At 36.2% G+C, this 24,564-nt stretch overlaps 2 protein-coding genes, 1 long non-coding RNA gene and 1 pseudogene across 4 annotated transcripts; all 4 read right to left on the bottom strand.

Annotated features, from left to right (window-relative positions):
- Positions 1–1,077: 1,077 nt before the first annotated feature.
- LOC145565830 (uncharacterized) lies at positions 1,078–3,620 on the bottom strand. Its single transcript, XM_081625615.1, has 2 exons — positions 2,945–3,620; positions 1,078–1,700 (listed from the first exon to the last, which is right to left on the bottom strand). The coding sequence occupies exons 1-2, from the start codon at positions 3,505–3,507 to the stop codon at positions 1,286–1,288; spliced, it is 978 nt and encodes a 325-aa protein (XP_081481741.1). The 5' UTR covers positions 3,508–3,620; the 3' UTR covers positions 1,078–1,285.
- Positions 3,621–5,171: 1,551 nt separating this feature from the next.
- On the bottom strand, positions 5,172–6,604 carry LOC145628595 (uncharacterized). Its single transcript, XM_081680932.1, has 3 exons — positions 6,139–6,604; positions 5,945–6,082; positions 5,172–5,902 (listed from the first exon to the last, which is right to left on the bottom strand). The coding sequence occupies exons 1-3, from the start codon at positions 6,602–6,604 to the stop codon at positions 5,172–5,174; spliced, it is 1,335 nt and encodes a 444-aa protein (XP_081537058.1).
- Positions 6,605–20,790: 14,186 nt separating this feature from the next.
- LOC145565686 (uncharacterized) lies at positions 20,791–22,210 on the bottom strand. Of its 2 annotated transcripts, XR_014095153.1 has the most exons (3): positions 21,827–22,202; positions 21,252–21,321; positions 20,791–21,045 (listed from the first exon to the last, which is right to left on the bottom strand). It is a non-coding gene; the product is annotated as an uncharacterized LOC145565686 (long non-coding RNA). The 2 variants fall into 2 exon arrangements; XR_014095099.1 differs by having other exon boundaries at positions 21,252–22,210.
- LOC145566622 (U6atac minor spliceosomal RNA) lies at positions 21,217–21,331 on the bottom strand (annotated as a pseudogene).
- Positions 22,211–24,564: the final 2,354 nt, after the last annotated feature.

Genomic DNA, 24,564 nt, shown 5'->3' with positions numbered 1-24,564 from the left:
CTTATTTTAGTTATAAATTAAACTTGGTAGTCCTGATTAACCCTTATCATAACTTTTGGAACTTATTTTTCTTGAATATATCTAAACTTATTAACCCTTATCTGAACTTATTAACAATGAAATAAGTGGAAATAAGGTGAACAGAACAGGGCCTTAACTAGAAGAGATGTATTTTGTCTTTGTAAACGTAATTGTTAGTCATGCGTATTAGGTCAAAGAATAGGGTTAAGGCCGGTTAGGCAGTGATCTACCAATTGTGTAATCTTCATTATAAGAGCTTTGTAAAACTATCAGGGTTATTGAATTGATCAACAATTATATACTATACAAAGTATATTTTACCAATATTCTCTGTTATTATTTAATTGCTACAATATGACAAATTTAAATTTTGTTGTTGTAAATTGTAACTAGCTATTTTTTGCGCATTCAAATTAAGGTGTTACTTTTCTTCTAATAATGGGTGAAGAAGGACTACAGTCTACAGATTGACTTAACTTGATGGCCTGGGGTTGGTTAACAAGAGTCATGTCAAGGGCATTGGAACTATTAGCACTGTCAAGACTTCGCAGCAGAACAAGCAGCACTGTCAAGGGCAGCTGATATGCCAAGGGATAAAAAAAAACCACAAATACCAGCAATTTCCAGCATTAGTGGCTTGGCTCGCTTAGGCTGCTGGTGTGGAGGATTTTTGCTGCTGGCACTGCCTGTTTCCAGACATTTGCTGCATAGAAACTTGGACTAGAAGTAAGGCTGAACATGGGCCTCATAATTTGTTTTTCTTTGTATTAGGATACAAATAAATCATAAAACTTGTGAGTACATATAAAAGATTGTAGATATTTAAACTATTTAGAACTCAACTCAAAGTCTCAAACCCCCTTCTTGTCAAAAAAAAAAAAAAAAAAAAAAAAACTCAAACCCCCTAGATCTGATGAAAACCACGTCAGGTGAGTATATAGTTTCCGAACAACTCAGAATACAGATTTAGATGATTGGTCAGAAAGCCAATTCTGTAACGAGATCCAAGACCATAAATTAAAAGTAGACGGGTGTTCTATCTGTTACAAGTTCATCTGCTAGAAGATATTTGATTGATGACAAAATTATAATACTGATTTGTTTCTCATTATGTCAAGATTTAAGATACATTCACAAAGTTAGTATGAAACTAAAAAAAGAATTGATCTACTGCTGTCTTGTAGTGGGGTAGGAGAGGTGCTGATATGGTCAAGTTCCCATACAAGAGAGGGTTAGTGTAATAAATAATTGAATTCGAGTACAATTAGTTTGCTGATTTTAGTGACTTTTTAAGACTTCGAAGCACGCTCCACATAAACGTTGAAACAATGAAGAGGAGAATGCCTGTTATAATCGCATACTTGAGGCCAAGATTCACTAGCAGAATGACAAGAAGTCCAGCGCCCACCACACCAAAAAAATTTGCTGTTACAGCAGGCCAGAAGGGCATATCCAGCACGGAAGCAATGATAGCACCAGTCCATGCTCCAGTACCAGGAAAAGGCACTGCTACAAACAACATCAAACCAAGCCATTGGAACTCTTCCACCGGTCCAGCCTTCTCTTTGGCCCTCTCAAATAGCATGTCCAGAAATCTCGATGCTGTATGGTTCTTCCCAGCAACAAAAGTGGCAAACTTCTTCAGGTAGAGAACAATGAAAGGAACTGGAACCATGTTCCTGTGATTACATAGCCAAATTAGATCAGCCCAATATCAATCAACTAGCTATATTTTCCCTGACATTATTCATGTTTCCCCCATGATTCATATTGGTGACTTGGACAAACTTCTTTTTAACGAAAACAGATACAAACAATCATGTTATATACAGTAAACTGAACAGGATGAATTTTCAAAATCACAAAGAAGAAGCTCCCTCCCCCCCCCCCCCCCCCCCCCCCCCCACCAAAACATGTAGCAAGACCAATTTTTGAAAACACCTCAATAACCTCATTTATATGACCACTGACCAAAAATGCACATGGCCAGGTCGTGCATAACACTTCGAAGATGATAGCCACATACCACAGCAGCTTAGCAGATAAAGTTCCACTTAGGTGCCATTTTTTAACTTAAAACCTTAACCAATGCAGCAACATTTTCTATGCCTGGATAGCCTCATACATATGATCACTAACCCAAAATTACCACATGATCAGGTCGTGCACAACTCTTCAAAGATGCTAACATTAGCTTAGCTGATAAAGTTCCTCTTGGGTGCCACCTTATGAAGATAAAACCAAACCAACGCTGCAATATCTTCATACCGAAGTTGGTTCAATTAGTCATATATACAGCTTTATGTCTCATTTCTTGAATTTTCACACTTTTTAACAAAACCATTCCCAATTGAGGCAACTGATCTTCACATCCTTTTAGTCATTAATGCGGGACACAAAGAGTATTGCTTGTTTTTTAATCATTGTTGTGCCTACAGAGTGACAAAAGGAAAATGACACAAACAGAATTCAATCGCGAGTCTCACAATATCACCTTTAAACATACTGCCAATCTTGATTAACTTACAATTCTTTCAATTCCCCTCAGAAACTTATTTTGGTTAACAAGAGCATTAAATTTATTAACTTGCAGGCACAATGATCTTAACATAACACTCCGAACTCAAGAATCGCATCAAGAAATTAGAATACACGCAAACAGCCAAAATTGATACCATGATCATAGTACTAAAACTCAATTAATTGCAAGGACATTTTCACCGATTCAAGCAAAGGGACTTTTGCGAGCAACTACAATACGAGATTTTGTTTGAGTACCACTACCAATAGCGGGAATCCAATAACAATTTCGATAACAATCAATAAGCACAAAAATTAATCAACCCCACAAAACATTTCTAATAGAAAAACAGTAATTACCCAATAACATAAAGAATGAAAATAAAATGATGCAATCACTCACCCTAAAATTGATAAAACGGTGAGCAAAAGAGGGTTGAGTTGCATCCAATAACCAACAGGAATAGCCCCACGAAGCTCAATAACAGGAAGAGTAGCAAGGGCAAAAACGATAGCTTCATCAGGCCAACCAGAACCCCTTAAAAAGGTAGCAACTTTAACCCCAAAGCTCGAAGCTTTAATGGAGGAATCTTTAGCAATTACAGCAACGGTGGCAGCAGAAGCCTTACTATCCTTAGAAAATGCAAAAATTGTAAGAGAAACAGATGTCCAAAACAACACCCATAACACAGCTTTCAAGGGTTTTTCCCCAAATATTGTGACCCCCAATTCGTTTGTTGGGGTATTTTCTGGATTTCTTGTTGTAGGTGCCCTTAATTTTGAGGGATGAGAGAGAAATCGAGGGTTAATTGTGAAATGGGAAGTGCCCTTTTGGAGGGTTATTAATGAAGGAGGTGAATTAGTGGTGTGAAGTTTATAGTGTGTAATGGAGGGAGGAATTAGATGGGTTTTTTTGTTAAGGGGAGAGAAAGAGAATGAAGTGGTTGCTGGGAGACTGGAAGCCATTGTTGAGTTTGATTAGCAAGGGCCAAAGAGTAGATTTTCAGGTGGTTTAAGGTTTTGCAAAGGGGATTTTGATGGCTATTTGTGGGATGTTTGTACTGGGGCTATGACATAAATTAGAGTTTATTTTAAGGGTAAGAGGTGGGCAATAACATCTCATCCTCTAATATACTCTATCTTTTATTCTTGTTTTAACACCTCATTTTCTCTTTTATATACCCCACTTTCCACTAACTTTATCCTTTAAACTATTTTTCATTCTCTATTTTCCCCACAACAATTAAGGATCCTCTTTCTCATCCTCCTCTTCTCTCTCCTACTTTTTACAAATATCTCATTATATATTTTGTCAACAAACATTTTTTTTTTTTTTTGGAAAATTTAACATAAACAGACAAACCTTTAGGCGGTTCTCCCATATTAGACTAACCTTTAAATCTGCCCATTTAACATAAACACAAGTTTAACATTTTTCTCCCAAAATAGACCAAACAGGTTACCTTACCTGTTATACCAGGTAAAATTCCACTTGTCATTAAATCATTGGTCAGTTTAATTTTTTTTTTTTTTATAATTTTGATAATTTTAACAAAAAAAAAAAAAAAAAAAAAAAAAAAAAAAAAAAAAACCAAAACCACCATTTCCCACCATAGCCAGCCCCTTCCCCTACCAGTGGCGGCCAACCAATTCCTTCGGCGTCGGCGACCTTCAACGCCACCAGAATTATTGCCACCTACACCTTAAACTTCACAACCACCACTTCCACCCTCTACACCTCCACCTATGTACACCACCAGCAACAGCCACCACATAAACCACCATACCAACAACCAAAACCACCGAAATCCCCATACCTACCAACCAAACCACCAAACCAACCCACCCAAAACATCGAAACCACCATACCAACCCACCGTAAGCAGCACCTCAACACACTAAAAACCCACGCAACTCCGATCCCCTGCTCCCGCACCTAAACAAAGCAGCCCGCAGTCCGCACCAACCACCTAACACCACCGCCCAACTGTTCTACCTCTTACCTTCAATTATTACTTCATCAAAGTCAGCCACCAAACGCTGCACTTCACCCTCACCGCCACAAATCCGGCCAACATATCAACCCGCATCAAACTTCAGCGATTTAGGGTGGTTTCAGCGATTTTGGGTGGGGGAAAGAAGAGGAAAAGGAGGGGGGTAGGGTCATCGGCACTTGGGGTGGAATGGGAGCCAGACGCCGGCAGGGGTATGGAGGGGGGAGTGGCTGGCAGTGCGTTGGGAAGGAGGGCTGCGGTGGTTTGAGTTATATATTTTTATTTTTATTTTTTGTTAATTTTTTAATTTAAAAAGATAATAAAATAAAAAAATGACCGGTTGTTCAAGTCACAAGTCATCTTGGTTTAATATGGGAGAAAAAATACAAACTTGTGTCTAATATGGGCAGATTTAAAGGTTAGTCCAATATGGGAGAACCGCCCAAAGGTTTGTCTATTTATGTTAAATTTTCCTTTTTTTTTTCCCTCAAAAAAAAAAAAACAACAAACATTATTTTTTTTTACTGAAATACTAAACTCAATTATAACAAATTGAAAATAAAAATAACAATAAGACGTTAATTAGAATTAATAACATTAAGGCATTAATTTAAAAATACATCGAAACTTCTAATGTTAAATAACAAAGTTAATTCGATAAAGAAACGTTAAAATGCAAATAACATAAACTTTAAAGAAAGCAATTTCTGATCCTTGATATTTTCTCCATATATGTTCCACCAAGTCGTTCTTCAAGCGCATATGCATTTGTTTATTTCGAAGGTCTTCCCTCCTTGCCATAAAATGATTCAAATTTCGCTCTGTGAACTGCCCACGAGTAACAAGAAATGGTCCCTTAGCATTTCCAGTTAATGAACCGGCTACATTTTCCGGTTGTTCCTCAGCGAAGTCTTCACTTGGGTCTCTACAGTTTTGATATGATTCTCGTTCATCTTCTACAATCATGTTGTGCATGATAATACATGCCATCATAATTTTCCATAGTATCTCAGGGGTCCACGCCAATGCGGGGTTACGAATTATAGCAAACCTTGCTTGTAATACCCCAAAAGCACGTTCAACATCCTTTCTAACACTCTCTTGTCTCTTACTAAATAACTTTTGCTTATTTGTTTGAGGAGCTGTGATAGCGTCGATGAAACCCGCCCACTTGGGATATATACCGTCGGTTAGGTAATACCCTTGAGTGTAGGTATTCTCATTCACAACATAACTAATTTGTGGTGATCGGCCATTTAACAAATTGTCGAAAACAGGTGAACGCTGGAGTACATTGATATCATTATTTGATCCTGGTGTTCCAAAAAAGGCATGCCAAATCCATGTATCCCAAGAAGCAACTGCTTCTAAAATTACAGTTGCAGTTCAAGATCTTCCTTGATACATACCTTTCCATCCAACTGGACAATTTTTCCACTGCCAATGCATGTAGTCGATGCTCCCAAGCATGCCTGGGAAACCACGATGCTCCCCTTCACTAAGAAGATGTTGGATATCTTCGACAGTTGGTTTTCTTAAATATTGCTCTGAGAAGCAAGCAATGATCCCTTCAACAAAATGTGAAGACATTCTCTTGCCTTACTAGCTCCCAACTTCAAATACTCGTCAACATGATCAGCTGAAGTGTCGTATGCTAGCATCCGTATTGCTGCAGTGCATTTTTGTAGGGGAGAGGCACCAAGTCTTCCAGTTGCATCTGGCCTTTGTTTAAAAAAATCGTCGGCTTCGGTTAAGGTATCGACAATGCGAATAAAAACATGTTTTCGCATGCGAAATCTCCTTCGAAATTTTTCATCATCATACAATGGCGTGTTACTAAAGTAATCTGATATTAAACGGTCGTGAGCTCCTTCACGATCTCTTGGAAGAAATGTTCTGGTTTTCTTTGAGTTGGATCCCTTAGTAACACGTTGTTTAGTGGCGGAGGCAGCAGCAACTCTTATTGCATCCTCTACCACCTGCATGGTTTTGTTCTCTTCGATGAAATCTAATAACATCCAGTCATAGATTTCATCACTAGAATCAGAGGAGCCACAATCAAAGTTCATTTCTTAAAGCAAAAATTTTACGGATATTGAAATATTGTGTAGAATTTTGAATTGGATGACTAAAAAACTTAAGACTATTTTAGTAAAACAAGGGATATTCATAAATCTTTTGATGGTGTTATGTATGTGAATTTATCCTGAAATTATACAATATATAAAATGAGTGATAGGATAAAGAAAATCAGAATGATAGGTTGATATTTTGTGGAAATCCTTAAAAGATAAGGTAAGTGGATTGTAAGGATAACAATGTACTGTAGGATGTAAGAAAAGTAGATTGTGTTGATAAAATTTTCAATAAATTTCTAAAGATTTGACTGAAATTTATTAATGCATGTCTGAAATTATAAGACATGTCAATGCTTGTCATGACAACACAACACAAAAAAAGTATGTCCTTTTTTGTTTACATGTTACAATACAAGACAATAATATATTGAAACTGGATAATAATTAACATTACAATAAAACATGACAATCAATAACATTGCATGACAATATATTTAACAATAATAAAACATGACAATAATAAAAAAAAGTGACAATAATAAAGCATGACAATCATTAACAATACATGACAATACAATTAAACATGACAATAATAAAACATGACAATCATTAACTATTAATACTACTAGTATCGTCCCTTAAATTCATCCCTTAGCTTCTTGTACGTCTTTTCGTCTTCACTGTCGCGATTAGGGTTAGAGGCTAATATGCTGTAAATCCTTAACTTTGCCTCCTCTTCCTTCTGCCTTTTTCTTTCATCACTTCGCTCCCTAATTAGATCATACATTCTTTCTCCTTGATCATACCTTCTGTCACTAATTTCATCTAGAGTATATGTCAAGGTTTTAAAGTCGATGGCCGAGGATTCAGTTGGAGCAACTGTTTTCCCTTTATTTTTCGCCTTCTTAGCTCCATCGGGTCGACTCTCTGAGGACTCACCCCCAACGTACTCAGGCTCCCCTTTCTTAGAACTTCCTTGACTACAAGTTGGTAGCACCATGGTTCTAGCACCCTACTTCTGCTTCTTTTTCATATGCTTCCAACAATGCATCAACATGAATCGTTGACCATGTAACTTTTCATAACTTTCATGAGCCGCACCCTCAACATCTTCCTCAATCGTCCCACTGGGTTTGCCACGTTGGCATTCAGAGTAGCACATTACCCATTTCCCAACAATTCCATTGATTGTATCCCACCTTACTTGCAAAGCTTTCATCGTCCTTTGTTTGATGCCGTCCTTGGGATTTTCTAAGCGTGTCTGCTCATATAATGCAGCAATGTTATTCCACAGATGGATTTTAGTTTGAGCTGTCCCATCACCAACATCTCCTCCGGCATTGATATAACCCGACACCAACGTTTCATCTTCTTTAATGGTCCAGTTCTCCCTCTTTCGCGGCGCGCACCTTGCTTGTGATGACATTGTTGCCTTCTTCGATTGCCTTTTTGGTTGGTTCGCATTTGAACCAACATTAATTTGTTCCAAAAAAAAATTAACAGTAAGATCCTCAATCTCTTCAAGATGTTGAGCTCCCCTAGATTCGGATGTTGGAGTAGCGTTGCTACTACCATCCCCGCCTGGAGAGCTTTCCATTTGTTGGCTAATGTGTTGGGACATTGGAAATACCATATTTGAATTTTGTGGAAGGGAAGTTTGATTATTTTGGCTCGATTGAGTAGATAGATATTGTAAGTAAGACTGAACTTGGGGATTACTTAGAATACTCGGATCAATTTCAAAGGGAATATTATGTAGACCATATTGCGAATTTGGGTTGGTACCATAATTTGGATTGTTGTTATCCATAATTACTCCTATAATTGTAAGAATGGATAGAAACTAAAATTTACTAATACAAATGTAATGTTTAAATTTTGAATGGATAAAAATTAAAATTTAGTAATACAAAGGGAGATGAGGAAAATATGTAGGAGTGGCTTAAATTATGACAAAATTATACTCTATATATACACAAAAATATTTGACAAAGGTTGGTAATTTTTTTTAAAAAAAAATTAAAGTAGCCGTTAATTTATATCCGTTACAAAATTGTAACGTTGCAAATGCTTGAACAAAAATGCATGAACAATTGAACACATTCAGCAAAAAAAAAGGTGCATTGCCAAGTGTCACTCAATTATAGGTGCATGTTTATGTGTTTTAAAAAAAAAAAATTCCTTAACTCTTTCACGTGTCACCCACCCCACCATTCCACCCAAAATTTGGCTCTTGAGCCAATGCATGTTCATCCTCCATTTATAGAGGATCCACCAACATCCTCTATAATTGAGGATCCTCTTAAAAGTATCTACAACAATGTTCATCCTCTAACTTCACAAAAAATGTAAAAAGGATGAGGATCATATACCCCATTGTGGGTGCTCTAAAGGTGTAAATTGAATTTGATCAAGCTCCTCTTATGTGTCGTTTGGTTGATAAATAAAAACATGAGAAGTAGAAGTTCCTAGGAATTGAAATTATGTGGAGTTGTTTGGTTAACAAATTCATGGAAGGTAGAAATTCCCTTTAATTTCAAAATTCCACAAAATGAAGGTATTTAATTACCTAAGCAGACCTAGGTATTCCCATGGGAATTTCCACTTTTCGTGGTTAACCAAACACAAGTTAACATTTTCTAGAAATTCCAATTATATAGGAATATAAATTTTCAAGGCATTTACATTTCCTACATCTAACCAAACGAGACCTTGGTTTAAGTTGAAACTTGTGACTTGTAACTCTTGTAAGTCATGTAACTAAGTGGTAGTTAACCAAATACAAGTTAACATTTTCTAGCAATTCCAATTATATAGGAATATAAATTTTCAAGGCATTTACATTTCCTACATCTAACCAAACGAGACCTTAGTTTAAGTTGTAACTTGTGACTTGTAACTCTTGTAAGTCATGTAACTAAGTGGAGGTAGTTAACATTCCCATTTTCTTCTCGAATTATGTTATGCATTTTAAATTAGGTGATAACTAGGTTAAACCCAATACATGGATATTAAATAATTATAATGACAATATAATTAATTATTTAAAAGTATATAAATATAATAAACTACTTCACTAGGTATTAAAAATGCATGAAATATATTAAAACCATAAAAACATATGAGATAAAATATTTAAATACTTGTACTTGTATGTAATAGTTAAAATATGCAAGTTGATAATTTAATAAGTTTTGTATAAAGTAAAAGTTATAATTTAGATACAAACTTTATTTTTATATAACAATTTTTTTTTAAGAACTAATTTTGGAGGGAAATTTTTTAATAGTGTTTCTCCATGTGTCCTCCTAGATTCGCTTTTAGTAATATGTAATAGAAGGGTGGATTTTTGAGATATTTGATAATTTGATATGATGCACCACAAATATTAACTCTAACTAGATTAATTCCCATGCAATACACGGATATAATAAAAGAATTTATAGTTGTGTAAATTTCAAACACATATTAGTTAAAATATGTAAAATCTTTGTGTTACCATACGGTATTATTAACATAAACCAAATTACAAAAACTAAAATGCTATAAACAAAAGAAAATTCACGTCTACAATAAAAAAATTAGCGAACTTTGTAATTAGATGGGATAATCACATATATAAAAGGTTGATATTTGTTTTCCTTAAGATTTTTAAAAGGTTCTTATAAGAAAAGTAATGAAAAACTGAAAACTAAAAAGTTTATTGTACTGCATTGAAATACTTTGCAATCAATAGATTTTAAAAAAAAAATATGAAAGGAAAAAAAGTTTAGGGCGGGAAAAAAAATGAAGGAGAAGCTAACACGTGTACAATTTAAAAAAAATGATGATGTCAGCTGTTGTTCCTTTGGTATTATTTACAGATGGTTGCTTTTGGGGACTAGCTTGTAATTTTCAATCTAATAGCCAAACCATTGGAGGACAATTGAATAATTAGCTTGGCCTAGCAAATTAGCTTGCCTATGCTAATTAGCTTAAAAATTAATTTTCTCTACTAAATATTATTGATTTAAAAAATAAAGCTGAAAAATCTAAATGACATTTAGCTTAACCATTGTGGCATAGATTAGCTAGGATGAAGAATAGCTTTGCAATCCTAGGTAGCATGGCGACAATTAGCTTGCTATTGGAGTTGCTCTTAGTCATAGACAAAGTATTTACTATGTGTAAATAATAGTTACTTTATGTATCAACAATGCAAATACACATTATAATAGAATTATAATATTTTTTTTCTCTTAAAAGTTTGATTATATTAAGAAAAGGGAACACTAAACACTAATTTGATCAAAGGACATTGGCATAGATTTATCTATCTAGTTAAGATCATGACATAACCAGGGGCAAAGCATGGAATTAAATTATGGGGAGGCCAAGACTTATTAAGTGTAGGCGTCGCTCGAAGTGCGCCTACGTTAAAGCATGTTGTGAATATGCTTGGTACTCATAAGAAGTGAGAATTGACATATACGATTAGGGACAAGGAAAGTAGGGATCCACCAACAAGTTTTTAAGGAACTTGTAAACCGTTCACGGATCATAAAAGGCAACCACGATAAAGGGACAACGAAAGGCAACAACGATTGACCTGTGAAGGTTACACCCCATTCATAATCCATGAGATTACTAACTCCATATGGTTCGGAACCACGAAATGAGGATCGGGGATGATGGTACGAAGTGAGTCATAGAGTCGCATTCGCCCGTATTGGCCTGTACTTGATTCTTATAGTGAAAATCGATTCCTGCGATCTCAAAGGCATACAAACAAAAATATTCAATTTGCTCCAAACTATTATTATGCTAAATTGGTTGAATATTAATGCAACACATTATTCTAAAATATTGTGACCACTTAAATTAATAACAAGATTAAAAAGGAACCTAAACCGGTTGTCCAAATTATCTTATTAGGCGTGATTTTCAATTACATATTCCCTTTAAACATGCAATATAGTGATCATAAATAAATAATAGAATAAACATTAATATTTGAAGCAATTTAACAATAATTCTAACATTATAAAATCGTTAGAAAAATAATAGAAATAAAAGGAACATAATTCTTACTTTGATTCTGTTTGCTTGCAACTACAAAATAATAAACGAGTTAGTAACTTCAAGGAAATAATAATAGAACAATAATTGAATTAAATTAAATAAATTAGAGTTGATTTGGGGCCAAACCCTCAAACAGTTCTACCTTTCACGCCTTGGCTTAAGGATAGAACCACGAGTAAAGTACGGACTCCTTGGAGTGCTTGAAGAAGGAATTTTGAAAGAAAAAGGGTAGGCTAGTGTTTAGGCTAGAGCATAGAAGAGAGAAAAATAGAGAATTAATTGATGCCCCATACATAAGAAATTAGGGGTATTTATAGAAAAAATGTGCTGAGGGAACACAAGGAACCCTAAAAAGATAAAAACCCTAAAAAAACTATGTCGCGACACGGAAAAGTATACCGTGACACGGGAAACCCCACCGTTAGACGGGAAACATTCCCGTGACACGGTGTACTTGTTGTGTGACGCGGGAAATATTTAGTAAACGGGGGAGAAAACGCGTTAAGGGTTTACGCGGAAAGGACACGAAACTCCCGTGTCACAGTAGGTGTCCCGTGTCACGGGGAACCCCACCGTCAGACGGGAAAGTTTCCCGTGACACGGTGGACTGTTCCCGTGACGCGGGAATTTTCAGTCCGCTTTTCCGTCTAAATTCATTTTTAACCCTAATTTCGTTCAGCAGTTTAAGTGCCGATTGATAATTTCAGGCCATTTTCTGATTTTAAAATAAGAAAATAAGTAAATAAAATAAATAAAAGGTTTGGGGCAAAATAAATAATAAAATAATAAAACAAAAAAGGTTTGGGCTAAAATTAAATAATAAAATAGTAAAATAAGTTTGGGCTGAAATTAAAACTATGCTTTGACCAAACATTAAGACTGATCCATGGACTATTCAAAAATACAATTTAATTAAACACGATTTTTTAAGCACTCTCGGGATTAAATACTGAACCCGACCAATAATGGCAGTGAAAGGTTGTTCATCATCGGGTTTGGTTTTGGGGAGACATTTTTAGGTGTCTACAGAAGCCCCCACTTTGACTGAGTTTGTAGAAACGTTAGTTTCAAAAATGATAGTCAAAGTAGCCGATAGGGACGGAGAATGATTTAAGACGTTCTGCGATCCTAAATCAATCTGTATACGCCGATACCTACAGAAAATGTTAATTCCACAGATAAAAGAGTAAAGGGATAGAATGCTTATCTGACACCAGTGTATCGGTGACAAATGAGTTTGGTATTTTCCTATGCTTGAAGGAATCCACCGGATGACGTTTGTTGAAATGCTTTCCATGCTTGAGGAAAGCCGACTGAGGAATTTGGTAGCTTTCTAACCCTGAAGAAACCTACCGGATGATACTTTCCATGCCTGAGGAAAGTCGAAGTATGAATTTGGTGTCATTCTATGCTTGAAGAAATCTACCGATAATGCTTTCCATGCTTGAGGAAAGCCGACAAAGGAATTTGGCGGTTTTCTATGCTTGAAGAAATCCACCGGATAATACTTTCCATGCTTGAGGAAAGTCGTCAGATGATGAGATTGCAAGTCTCTGTGTATCGAGAACCTTGCGTCATGAAATGATGGTGGTTCGATTGTCCCCGAAAGTGGGCTGTAGATGGTTCACTTGTCCCCGAACGTGGGCTGTAGATGGTCCGCTTGTCCCCGGACGTGGGCTATAAATGGTTCGCTTGTCCCCGAACGTGGGCTGTAGATGGTCCGCTTGTCCCCGGACGTGGGCTGGTTGTAAATGGTCCGCTTGTCCCCGGACGTGGGCTGGTTGTAAATGGTCCGCTTGTCCCCGGATGTGGGCTGTAAATGGGACCTGCAAAATAAAATCTGCCAGGGGACTCGTATAGACTATGATTGACTTGACCAACTGACTTGACCAAGTTTGACTTGACACGACATGACATGACATGAGTATGACTTGTGATTGTGTGTGTATAGTTTGAGTATGTGTGTGCAGACACAAGCAACCGAAAATGCAAAAGCAAAATTTTTTCATCATTTTTGTCATGAGATGAGTGGAGGGTACCGACTTTCTCCCGAAAAAGAAAGACGTGAAAAATGAAATTTCATTTTTGAACTTCCCTTGATAAAAATTTTGAAAAAGTTTTTGAACTTCCCCCAAAATAAAATAACGAAAAAGGGAAGATGTTTTGAACTTCCTCCTTGAGCAAGACGAAATGAATCGTATGGATTGAATTGCTTTTCCTGAAAATAATGTATGCATGATGCATGTTCTTAGGCCAGGAGGCTAAGGACAATTACATCATGTGAAACGATAGATGAATGAACTTAAGTCATGGAGCTAAGCATCATATATGGTGTAAAGAAGCGATCTTGAACGTCACTTAGGTCTAGAAGCTAAGCACGTATATAGATGAAGTGATTATGAACGTTGCTTAGGTCAAGGAGCTAAGAATGATATGCTTTGTATTATTACAAATCATTGATATAGAAATGTTACTCATCACATTATGTGATGCATGAAACAATGAACATTGCTCAGGTCAAGAAGCTAAGCAAGTATACAACGTTTCTTTTGATGAATGTTGTCTTGATAGATGATGAAGCATGCGCGGTAGGGAAACAAGATTTCATGGTAAAGGGTTCCTAAGGGAAAGATGATATGAATATGTATGTGTGAAAGAAGTGTGTGAAAGTGATACTAAGGTGAGGCTGCAAAGGTTATGGTGATGGAAATATATGTGTGAAGAGTCAAAGATGATGACTCTTTAAGCTGGGTAAGCTAATGTGATGTGGGTTCAAACCCTCAAGTCTAGCTCTAAATGGGTAGGAATATAGAGATAAGCATTGGATATTCTTTGACTCGATCATGCATACATATGAATATGAATGTGGCCGCACCTCAATGTGAGGTTGCCTACGTATCCGTTAAGAATCAGGCCGAACGTAGCTCTAACCGAACTTTGCACAAGTGTATGTACACCTCAAAGAGGTCTTTCGAGGGTTTTAATGTGGTTAAGTTGATGGTTTAAGGAAGAAAGGGGTAAAAGGCTCAAGACCCGAGAGAAGCCCCCAAGATGTGTAATTGTGAATTTAAAATTTTTGAATTTTGCAAGTTTATTTTCAACTTTTTTTTTTTGCTTTGATTTTTTTTTTCATTCTTTTGAATCAATGTAGGAAATCTCAGATCATGCGGTCCATCACTTACTTAGCATTCATGTTTCTCAGGCACGGTACCGAGCACTCGATGAGAGACGCAATTTAAGACGTGTTTATATCAAAGACATTGGAACACTTGCCTTTAGACATTGTTTTATTGTTGCTTTGCTGCTTTTTTTTTTTACTTGCTTTTTGAATGTTATACAATTACACATCTTCCAATCCCAGGGTTAAGTAAATGTGGGTTGAAGAAATGAAGGACAAACGTTAGACGAGGCTCAAAATGGTTGATGAAGAAATGGAATGTGATTGAACGGTTAACAGGGAATGACAGGGTTGCAAAGGTGCCTCAAGTCATTGGTGTACCTTGGGTTTAGTTCGGTAATTGATTTATTTTTATTATTATTTTTTGAGAATGAATGAATGAATGAAAAATTCTATGATCGAGATGTAAATGAAATTTGCTCATTTTATTAATGGAAAAGGTGAACGAAACACATGAAACATATAAAAATTCAAAATGGAACCTATGCTAGACATGAATGGGGGAATGGAGATGAATGATAAAGAAAGAAATCATGAAATCTTGCACGAAGGATCTGTTGTGCGCCTTGTGTTCATTACTTCTTGCCGCCTGGAGGGACAGGAAGTTTGTTTGTATCCCCCAAGTCTTGAATGACGTCCTTCAAATTCCAACATTGCTCCGTAGTGTGGCCCCTTCCTTGATGGTACTTGCAATGGGCATTGGGATTCCATTTGGCGCTCCTTTCTTTAGGTTTTGGCTCTGAAAATGGCCCAATAGGTGTGATCAAGCCTTGACCATAAAGGCGATCAAAGGCCGCATCATAAGTCATTCCTAAAGGAGTTTAAGTTCTTTTCTTCTTGGGCAATGGAGCATCAAGAGCTAACACTTCATTAATATCAACTTGGCTTATATTGTTGGTAGTATTTTCGTGCTTAGAAGACGAAGAAGAAGGATGGTCGTTCTTCTTGTTTTTCCAAGTGTTATTATTGTTACTACCAGCAGTCTTTATTAGCTCATCCTCGATATTGATGCCGATGTCGTATACAGCTTCGAAAGTGTTCAGTGGAAGAAATTTGAGATGTTCCCTATATTTATGAGTCAGATTTTGAATAAAGAGGCGAACCATCTCTCTTTCTTTGGGAGGATCTACCAAGAGTGAAGCTGTTTCCCTCCACCTGTTCAGGTAAGCGGTGAAGCCTTCATTCTCTTTCTGTTTGAGAATGGAGAGTTCACGTTCAGAATTTTTAGTTTGAATGTTACACTTGTAACGATTCATGAAACTGTCGGTGACATCTTGCCAAATCGCATTATGCTTGGCATCTAAGGATTAAAACCATTAAAGGCAAGCGTGTTCTAAGGAGAGAGGGAACACCGTAGGGAAGAGTGTTAATTACGTCCAATCCCTTAAGAGCCATGGTTGCAGAGAACGCCTTCAAATGGAATATTGGATTGTCAGTAGGCTTGAACTTTGGAATATCAGCAGTGGAGAACTTTTCAGGGAGTCTGTCCTTCACATCCAAAGGAGTGGGAGGTCGTTCCACATAAGTGAAATCCTCAGAAATCTTACTCATTTGTTCTTTCAGTTTGTCAAGGGTGGAAACAGTGACCTTGTTTTATTGACCCTAGTGGTAAGAGTTTGCATCATGGCAGACAGTGCCTCGATGGATTTGTTGATGTTCTCAATATCTTCTTTAGTGGCCATTGAAAGGTGATGAGTAATGGAGATGGAAAAGTTCTCTTTGAACGCCTATTAGATCTGAGAGATTGTTGCGGTAATGACACGAACCATATTAATTTATCCCTGTTCCTTGACCAAGTACTGTGAAATAAAATAATTCACTTAATTGTTTGACTCATTGCTCAAGATAGGAAAGGAAGGAAAAAATAGACATTTGAAAACAGATGAGAAAACTCCACTCATTTTTTAATTATGACGAAAAAAAGGTGCATGAACCTAGTATACGATCATAAACGACCTGGTGCACAACTCGAGTCGGAACATAAAGAAAGTGTGTGAACTATACTTGACTCGTGAGTGACTAAGTGATGTTATAAGACTCGTGGTATGATCGTATGGCTAGACATGTGAACAATAACCAAAATGACTGACGCGAGGATCAAATTAACACGGAAGACTTAAAAAAAGCTGACTGGACTTATTTCAAGGGCACCGTGACACGGAAAACTGTACCGTGTCACGGGACAAGCTGCCGTGACGCGGTGGTTTTTTTTTTTTTTGGAAATCCACCGTGCCACGGTGAACTTTCCTGTGCCACGGTAAACTTTCCCGTGCCACGGTGGATGCTGACGTGGCACGGGATTTTTTTTTTTTGGTGCTGAAAATCCACCGTGTCACGGTGGAAATTGCCGTGACACGGTGAACTTTCCCGTGGCACGGTAGATGCTGACGTGGCACGACATTTTTTTTTTTTTGGAAATCCATCGTGCCACGGTGGAAATTTCCGTGACATGGTAAACTTTCCCGTGCCACAGTGGATGCTGACGTGGCACGAGATTTTTTTTTTTGCTGTAGGTCCACTGCGCCACGGTGGAAATTTGCCGTGACACAGTAGAGTTTCCCGTGGCGCGGTAAACTTTTTTTTGCTGCAATTCCACCACGTCACGGTGGACAACTCCCGTGACGCGGGAACCCTTCCCTTGTTTTTTTTTTTTTTCTTTTTTTCTAATTACTAAGTGAGTACGGTCCATTGGCAATCGTTAGTCATAAAATAATCCACCATAGACAAAGAAAGATCGTTAAGGTCAGGATCAAAACGACCAAACATAAAACACGTAGTCACAATGATGCAAAGAATAGTTCACAACCTAAGATCAAGTTCTATGTTCGACTATGGTCAGGTTTATTTGGTGTCAATAGGGTACCATGGTTAAGAGTTTGGACGCGTTAGCAAGGTAGCCTCCCTTGAGGGTGTATGCCAATGGGCTGCTCCGCGAGTTCATGATGAAATCGAACTCGACTCCATGGTTTGGGTGGATTTAATAACTCGGATGAACCCTTATTGCCATGAGCGTTCTTGGGTTGATAGAGCTTAAATCCCCCGGGGCTAAGACGCATGTAGAACACACACGTTTTTTCAGAAAAATCGAAGGAAGTTGATTGCGAGAAAAGAATACAAGCCACCAGACTGATTTTAGGACTGCCGTGCCGCGGTAGAGATTCCCGTGCCACGGTACTGCACACCGTCAGACGGTGTACTGCACCATGACACGGTTGATTCTGCCGTGGCACGGCAGTCAAAAAATTTGACCGGTGCCCTGTTTTCCTTCGTACGCAATCAAGTTATTCAATTTTTCCTACGGGACAGACCTAAATGCGACGTTAAAACGTCTATGCTTATGCAAAAATGCCAAATTAATCACAGGAATATTTTTTAAGAATCTTTCAAGTCTCATCCACTCATCTTAATTATATACTGATCATTCAAATCGATAAATAACCAAGAATCCTCCCCAATGGAGTCGCCAAATTGTAGGCGTCGCTCGAAGTGCGCCTAAGTTAAAGCATGTTGTGAATATGCTTGACACTTATAAGAAGTGAGAATTGACATATACGATTAGGGACAAGGAAAGTAGGGAGCCGCCAACAAGTTTTTAAGGAATTTGTAAATCGTTCACGGATCATAAAAGGCAACCACGATATAGGGACAACGAAAGGCAACAACGATTGACCCGTGAAGGTTACACCCCATTCATAATCCATGAGATTACTAACTCCATATGATTCGGAACCACGAAAGGAGGATCGGGGATGATGGTACGAAGTGAGTCATGGAGTCACATTTGCCCATATTGGCCTCTACTTGATTCTTATAGTGAAAATCGATTCCTGCGATCTCAAAGACATACAAACAAAAATATTCAATTTGCTCCAAACTATTATTATGCTAAATTGGTTGAATATTAATGCAATACATTATTATAAAATATTGTGACCACTTAAATTAATAACAAGATTAAAAAGGAACCTAAACCGGTTGTCCAAATTATCTTATTAGGCGTGATTTTCAATTACATATTCCCTTTAAACATGCAATATAGTGACCATAAATAAATAATAGAATAAACATCAATATTTGAAGCAATTTAACAATAATTCTAACAATATAAAATCGTTAGAAAAATAATAGAAATAAAAGGAACATAATTCTTACTTTGATTCTGTTTGCTTGCAACTACAAAATAATAAACGAGTTAGTAACTTCAAGGAAATAATAATAGAACAATAATTGAATTAATTAAATAAAGTAGGGTCTATTTTGGGCCAAACCCCCAAACAGTTCTACCTTTCACGCCTTGGCTTAAGGACAAAACCACGAGTAAAGTACGGACTCCTTGGAGTGCTTGAAGAAGGAATTTTGAAAGAAAAATGGTAGGCTAGTGTTTAGGCTAGAGCATAGAAGAGAGAAAAATAGAGAATTAATTGATGCCTTGTACATCAGAAATGAGAGGGTATTTATAGAAAAAATGTGATGAGGGAACACACAGAACCTTAAAAAGATAAAAACCAACAAAAAAACTATGCCGCGACACGGCAAAGTATACCGTGACACAAGAAACCCCACTGTCAGACGGGAAACATTCCCGTGACACGGTGTACTTGTTGTGTGACGCGGGAAATATTTAGTAAACGGGGGAGAAAACGCGTTAAGGGTTTACGCGGAAAGGACACGAAAACTCCCATGTCACAGCAGGTGTCCCGTGTCACGGGGAACCCCACCGTTAGACGGGAAAGTTTCCCGTGACACGGTGGACTGTTACTGTGACGCGGGAATTTTTAGTCCGCTTTTCCGTCTAAATTCATTTTTAACCCTAATTTCGTTCAGCAGTTTAAGTGCCGATTGATAATTTCGGGCCATTTTCTGATTTTAAAATAAGAAAATAAGTAAATAAAATAAATAAAAGGTTTGGGGCAAAATAAATAATAAAATAATAAAACAAAAAAGGTTTGGGCTAAAATTAAATAATAAAACAGTAAAATAAGTTTGGGCTGAAATTAAAACTATGCTTTGACCAAACATTAAAACTGATCCATGGACTATTCAAAAATACGTATTTAATTAAACACGATTTTTTAAACACTCTCGGGATTAAATACTGAACCCGACCAATAATGGCAATGAAAGATTGTTCATCATCGGGTTTGGTTTTGGGGAGACATTTTTAGGTGTCTACATTAAGTAAATAGTATTCTATTTCATACGATTTTCTCATTACACAATATTTTCTTTTGCGGTATTTGCAATATTATAAATTAGAGTTGAATTTATTTTATTAAGCAACACAATATTATTTCATCAAAATATTCAATATTACAACCATTCAACAAATAAGGACTTGCCTCATTGATTAAAGCTAAGCGAAGGTTTGTTTACGATATGTTTGATATTGCTTTTGTGGTTCATTTTCACAAAAATAAATAAAAATATATGATAATAAAAAAAACGTAATTAAGGTATGAAATTTACTTATTTAGCCAATTAGAAATATAGGAAAAATAAAATAAGTAATTTAAAATCAAAACAATTGACAAAGTAAAAAAAGATTGATTGAAGGGGTATAAGAAACATAGATTAAAAAATAGAATATAGTAGTAATGAATTCTACAAGTAAGTTTCAAGGGGAAAAAAAACATTAATACTTGTAAAAGAATTAGTAAATAAAATTAAAAAATAAATGCATGTAGTAACACCCGCGAGAGTCGAGCACGTGACCTGCATATTGTGTATTACTGATGCTAAGGCAGTCTCTAGCTAAGCGGTCTATTTGGCTAAGAGATTGCTTCTGTATAGGCGGTCTAAAGTTTCAAAACTTGAGACCTGTTTTCTAAGAAAAGCAGTCTCTTTGGATAGTTGAAATATTAAAATTGTAGAAGCATAAGAGACTTTTTTTGTCTTGCTAAATTTTATTTTAAAAAAATAAATAATTTACAAAAACAAATATACAATTTCAATAAATATTGTTTAAAGAACAATACATTATACATGTAACATTTACATTTTAGATAATTTATAGTATGTATTACATAATTTATAGTACTAGGTACTATAATCTATTAATCTGTGATGATATAAAAAAAAATTAACACTAAAAATGAACCATCATCCACTTGTTTCATCTTCTTCATCGTCATCGGTCATCATCCTTGTCATCATCATATCATCATCTCCATTAAAATTTAGATCATAGATAAACCTATAATAATAGCAAACAATAATAAGGTTAGATTTACACTAAACACAATAAAAAAAAAAATAGAATTAAAGATTTACACTAAATACAAGTTATACGAAGTTAAAAAAAAATCAAATTCATAATAATAACAATGTAAATATAAATAATGAAATTAAAAAGCAAAAACAGAAGAAAAAAAATGAACCAAAAATAAATTAAGAAATTACCAAGTTAACAGGAAAGCCCGAGGCCATTCCCATTATTCCTGTCAGGGGAGATGCCTACCATGTCTCCTTTCTACGAACACGAAATTACCAAGTTTTTATAGTCGCAAATAATACCATAATGTACAATTGAAATAAAATAGGAAAAAAAACCAAAAAAAAAGAAACAAATTAAAATTGGTAAGATCTAAAACAAAATTCAAAACAGAAAATGAAAATAAAAACTTTTTTTTTTTTTTTTTGAAATGGACTAAAATATGAAAACTCAAATATAGAACGAAATATGAAAATTCAAAGAAAAAAGAGTTGTTTTAACAAAAAATAAAAACAGAAAAAATAAAAATTGAAGAATAAAAATCGAAAACAGAGAATATAAGATCTAAAACGAAAATGAAAAACAGATCTAAATTATTCTTATAAAAATCAGAATTGAAAACCAAAAGCAAACAGAAATTTAGATGAACAAATGTTTATCAAAATTTTATGAAAACGATATAAGAACATAAAATGAAAAAAAAAAATCAGATCTCTAAGTTTTTTAAAGATGATAAAATAGCTAAGATCTAAAAAAAACATACCAGGAATTTATAATGGAGTACATAAATGGCTATTAAACCCAAAATTAAAACATTTTCCTATTAATGCATGCTCAAATGAAGATGAATCGGATGATGATAGCTACAATGATAAAATTGTGGGAGGTAGCTAGTTGATGGGAGATGAATCGGATGATGGGAGATGATGGAAAATGGAGAAAAAATAAAGGAACAATCTGGAAGAGAAAGTGAGGAGGCAAAGGGGGCAAGGGAGAAGAGAAAGAAAGTGAATGAAGAGGCAGGGAGTTAAAAAAAAACTAGGGTTTTTGCGGTTTAGTAAAAATTCTACAGAGACCTGTTAACTGACAAAACAGGTCTCTATGAATTTTTAATGTAAAAAAAAATAAAAATTATAAATTTTCTAGAGACCTGTTATCTACCCCACCGGTCTCAAATTGTTTTTATTATTAAAAAAATAATAAAAGAAAACCACATAGACCATTTAACTTAAATAACCGGTCTCTAGAGTTTTTTTACCACGCAAAGAAATGAAATTAGAGACCCGTTATCAATGATAAATGGGCTCTTGGATCAAAGAGACCCGTTATGTAGATAACAAGTCTTTTATGTTGGGTCTCTTTGGCCAAGAGCCTTCACAATAAATGGATCGCCAGGTTGGCCACGAGAGGTCGAGCCTCCACCAACCCCCTGGCTTCGCCCCTAGACATAACCTCTATTCAAACTCTTCCAAAAGGACAACAATTCACCACTATCCTCCAAAATTCCAATACTCTGTTTCTAATGTATTCATTTATTTTTTGAGAAATGTAAATAATCACCCCTCAAATCACCTAAAATTGATTTTACTACCTTTATTTTTGTTTATTTTAAATAACCAACCCTTAAAGTAAAAGAAATTATAAATCACCCACATCTCAACAGAAAGTTATCGGTTTTTGTATTAAAACTTGGTCTAGTAAAATTTTGGGAACACTTTGGTCCTTTATTTTTTTCCAAAAAAAAAAAAAAAATATCTATTGAGAAAGTCTAAGTTAATACCCTTGAAGTAACAAGATTATAAGAATCAGTGAAAATGGTGACTAACTGAATATCCGCGCCTGAAGCCCAATGAAGTCTACACAAACAAGCTAAAGCCTCTGAGTGTAATGTCGTAGTACATAACCCAAAATTACTTCCGCCTATAATCCTTTGATCCGTCACGTCCTGATTATCCATGCACCAACCCATCCCTGCTATATTAGAATCTACAAACCACGAACCGTCTGTTTGAACTGTAATCATGCCTAGTGTAGCAGCATATTCCCCCAGTTGTGTTGCATAAAAGCCCGGTGGCGTTGTGCATAAAAGACCGGTGGCATTGTGCAGGTAGAAGTTAAGCTAGGAGCGTGGAAAAGTATAATAGTAGGATCACCCTGTATAAAGAGAGTATGTGATCGAAGTACTTCCAGAATTTGCAAAAGGATTGGTTGAGGAAGCGAAGAATCTGAACGGAAAACCTTGTTATTCTGAAATAACCAGAGACATGTGGGGACTTAAATTCACATCCTTACTAATGAAAAGTCGGATATAATATTAGATCCAATCTATAAGAGAAAGGTGTCCATTGTGTTGTGAGTAGATGCCAAGGCTTCCACCCCTCCATGCAATTCTTGCAATAATGAAATTCCTAAACAGGTGAAAGAAATCTTTCGGCTTTGTAATGCATACATCGCAGTGAATATCATCTACAGGGACTCCTTTATGGTGAATTTATGTCTTTACTACGAGAGCATTTTGTAGAAGTTTCCATAAAAACAACTTCCTTTTTTGCTGTATCTAAAGGGACCAAAGAACTTTCCAGAAATTACCAAAGTGCTGAGAAGTCGGCGTGGATGGAAGCTGTTGTTGTAACATTGCATATCCAGTTTTAACTGAATATGTCCCTGAAGGAGTACAAGACCAGTATTGAAAATCTTGCTCAGTTTCCACCGGAGGTTCCATAGCAAGTATTGTAGTCGCAGAATCTGGTTGGAAGTAGGACCTGACCTTAAAAACATTCCAAGATTCGGTGTTGGGATTAGAAAATAATTAACTGTCCAATCCTTTGATACATGAAGTAAAATTCGTAGTTTGAAATCTGGTGTGGTACCGTTACTCCATTTGGATGAACTAGCTAGAATTAAAGCCTCATTGCCTACTTTCCAACCACACCCCGTAAAGAGTAAGGCATCCACTCTAATAAGACCATGAAGGCCATAAGAATTGCGGCCTGTGAATCTGTGCATAGATAGGGGCCGACAAGTAAGGAATTTGGTGCAAGCACTAAAGACCCTTGAAACCAGAAGTCGCGGGCACTTCACAAATCTCCATACTTGCTTCATAAGAAAAGCTTTATTCAATGTTGAGAAACATCGAATTCTGTTGGGGTTTGGTTAGTCCGACTCACCGCAGAAACAAACCTAAAAAATAAGACTGCACTCGCAATAAATAAAACCATAAATATAATTAAATTAATGACAAGATTAACATAATAAATACACCTTTGACGCGTGCTAGCTGCTTTGCCCGACCTCGAGGGGCTCTTACTTCGAAAGCTAGCCTCGAAATTACAACGACCTCCAACGGAAGTCCACCCACAACTCGAACACCGACTAGGTCCAATGCCTTGGAGTTAGCAAAGCCCGACCGAAACCTGAGTAATTGAGTTCAAAGGTTTTCACAAAGGTGATGCCTTTTTCAACTGTTAAGTTCAAAGGTTTTCACTACTAGTGATGCCTTTT

Source organism: Chenopodium album, chromosome 1, assembly GCF_948465745.1.
Source record: "Chenopodium album chromosome 1, dcCheAlbu1.1, whole genome shotgun sequence".
Classification (NCBI taxonomy): Eukaryota; Viridiplantae; Streptophyta; class Magnoliopsida; order Caryophyllales; family Amaranthaceae; genus Chenopodium; species Chenopodium album.
The sequence above is the reverse complement of the archived record's forward strand: the minus strand, read 5'-3'. Positions and strand labels throughout refer to the sequence as shown.

Coding starts and splice junctions, on each gene's coding strand:
- LOC145565830 (XM_081625615.1), bottom strand. CDS start 3,507: ATGGCTTCCAGTCTCCCAGCAACCACTTCATTCTCTTTCTCTCCCCTT. Junction 1,701..2,944: donor ACCGTTTTATCAATTTTAGG/GTGAGTGATTGC, acceptor ATGTAATCACAG/GAACATGGTTCCAGTTCCTT.
- LOC145628595 (XM_081680932.1), bottom strand. CDS start 6,604: ATGAACTTTGATTGTGGCTCCTCTGATTCTAGTGATGAAATCTATGAC. Junction 6,083..6,138: donor GTATTTGAAGTTGGGAGCTA/GTAAGGCAAGAG, acceptor CTTGCTTCTCAG/AGCAATATTTAAGAAAACCA. Junction 5,903..5,944: donor TTGTCCAGTTGGATGGAAAG/GTATGTATCAAG, acceptor CTGTAATTTTAG/AAGCAGTTGCTTCTTGGGAT.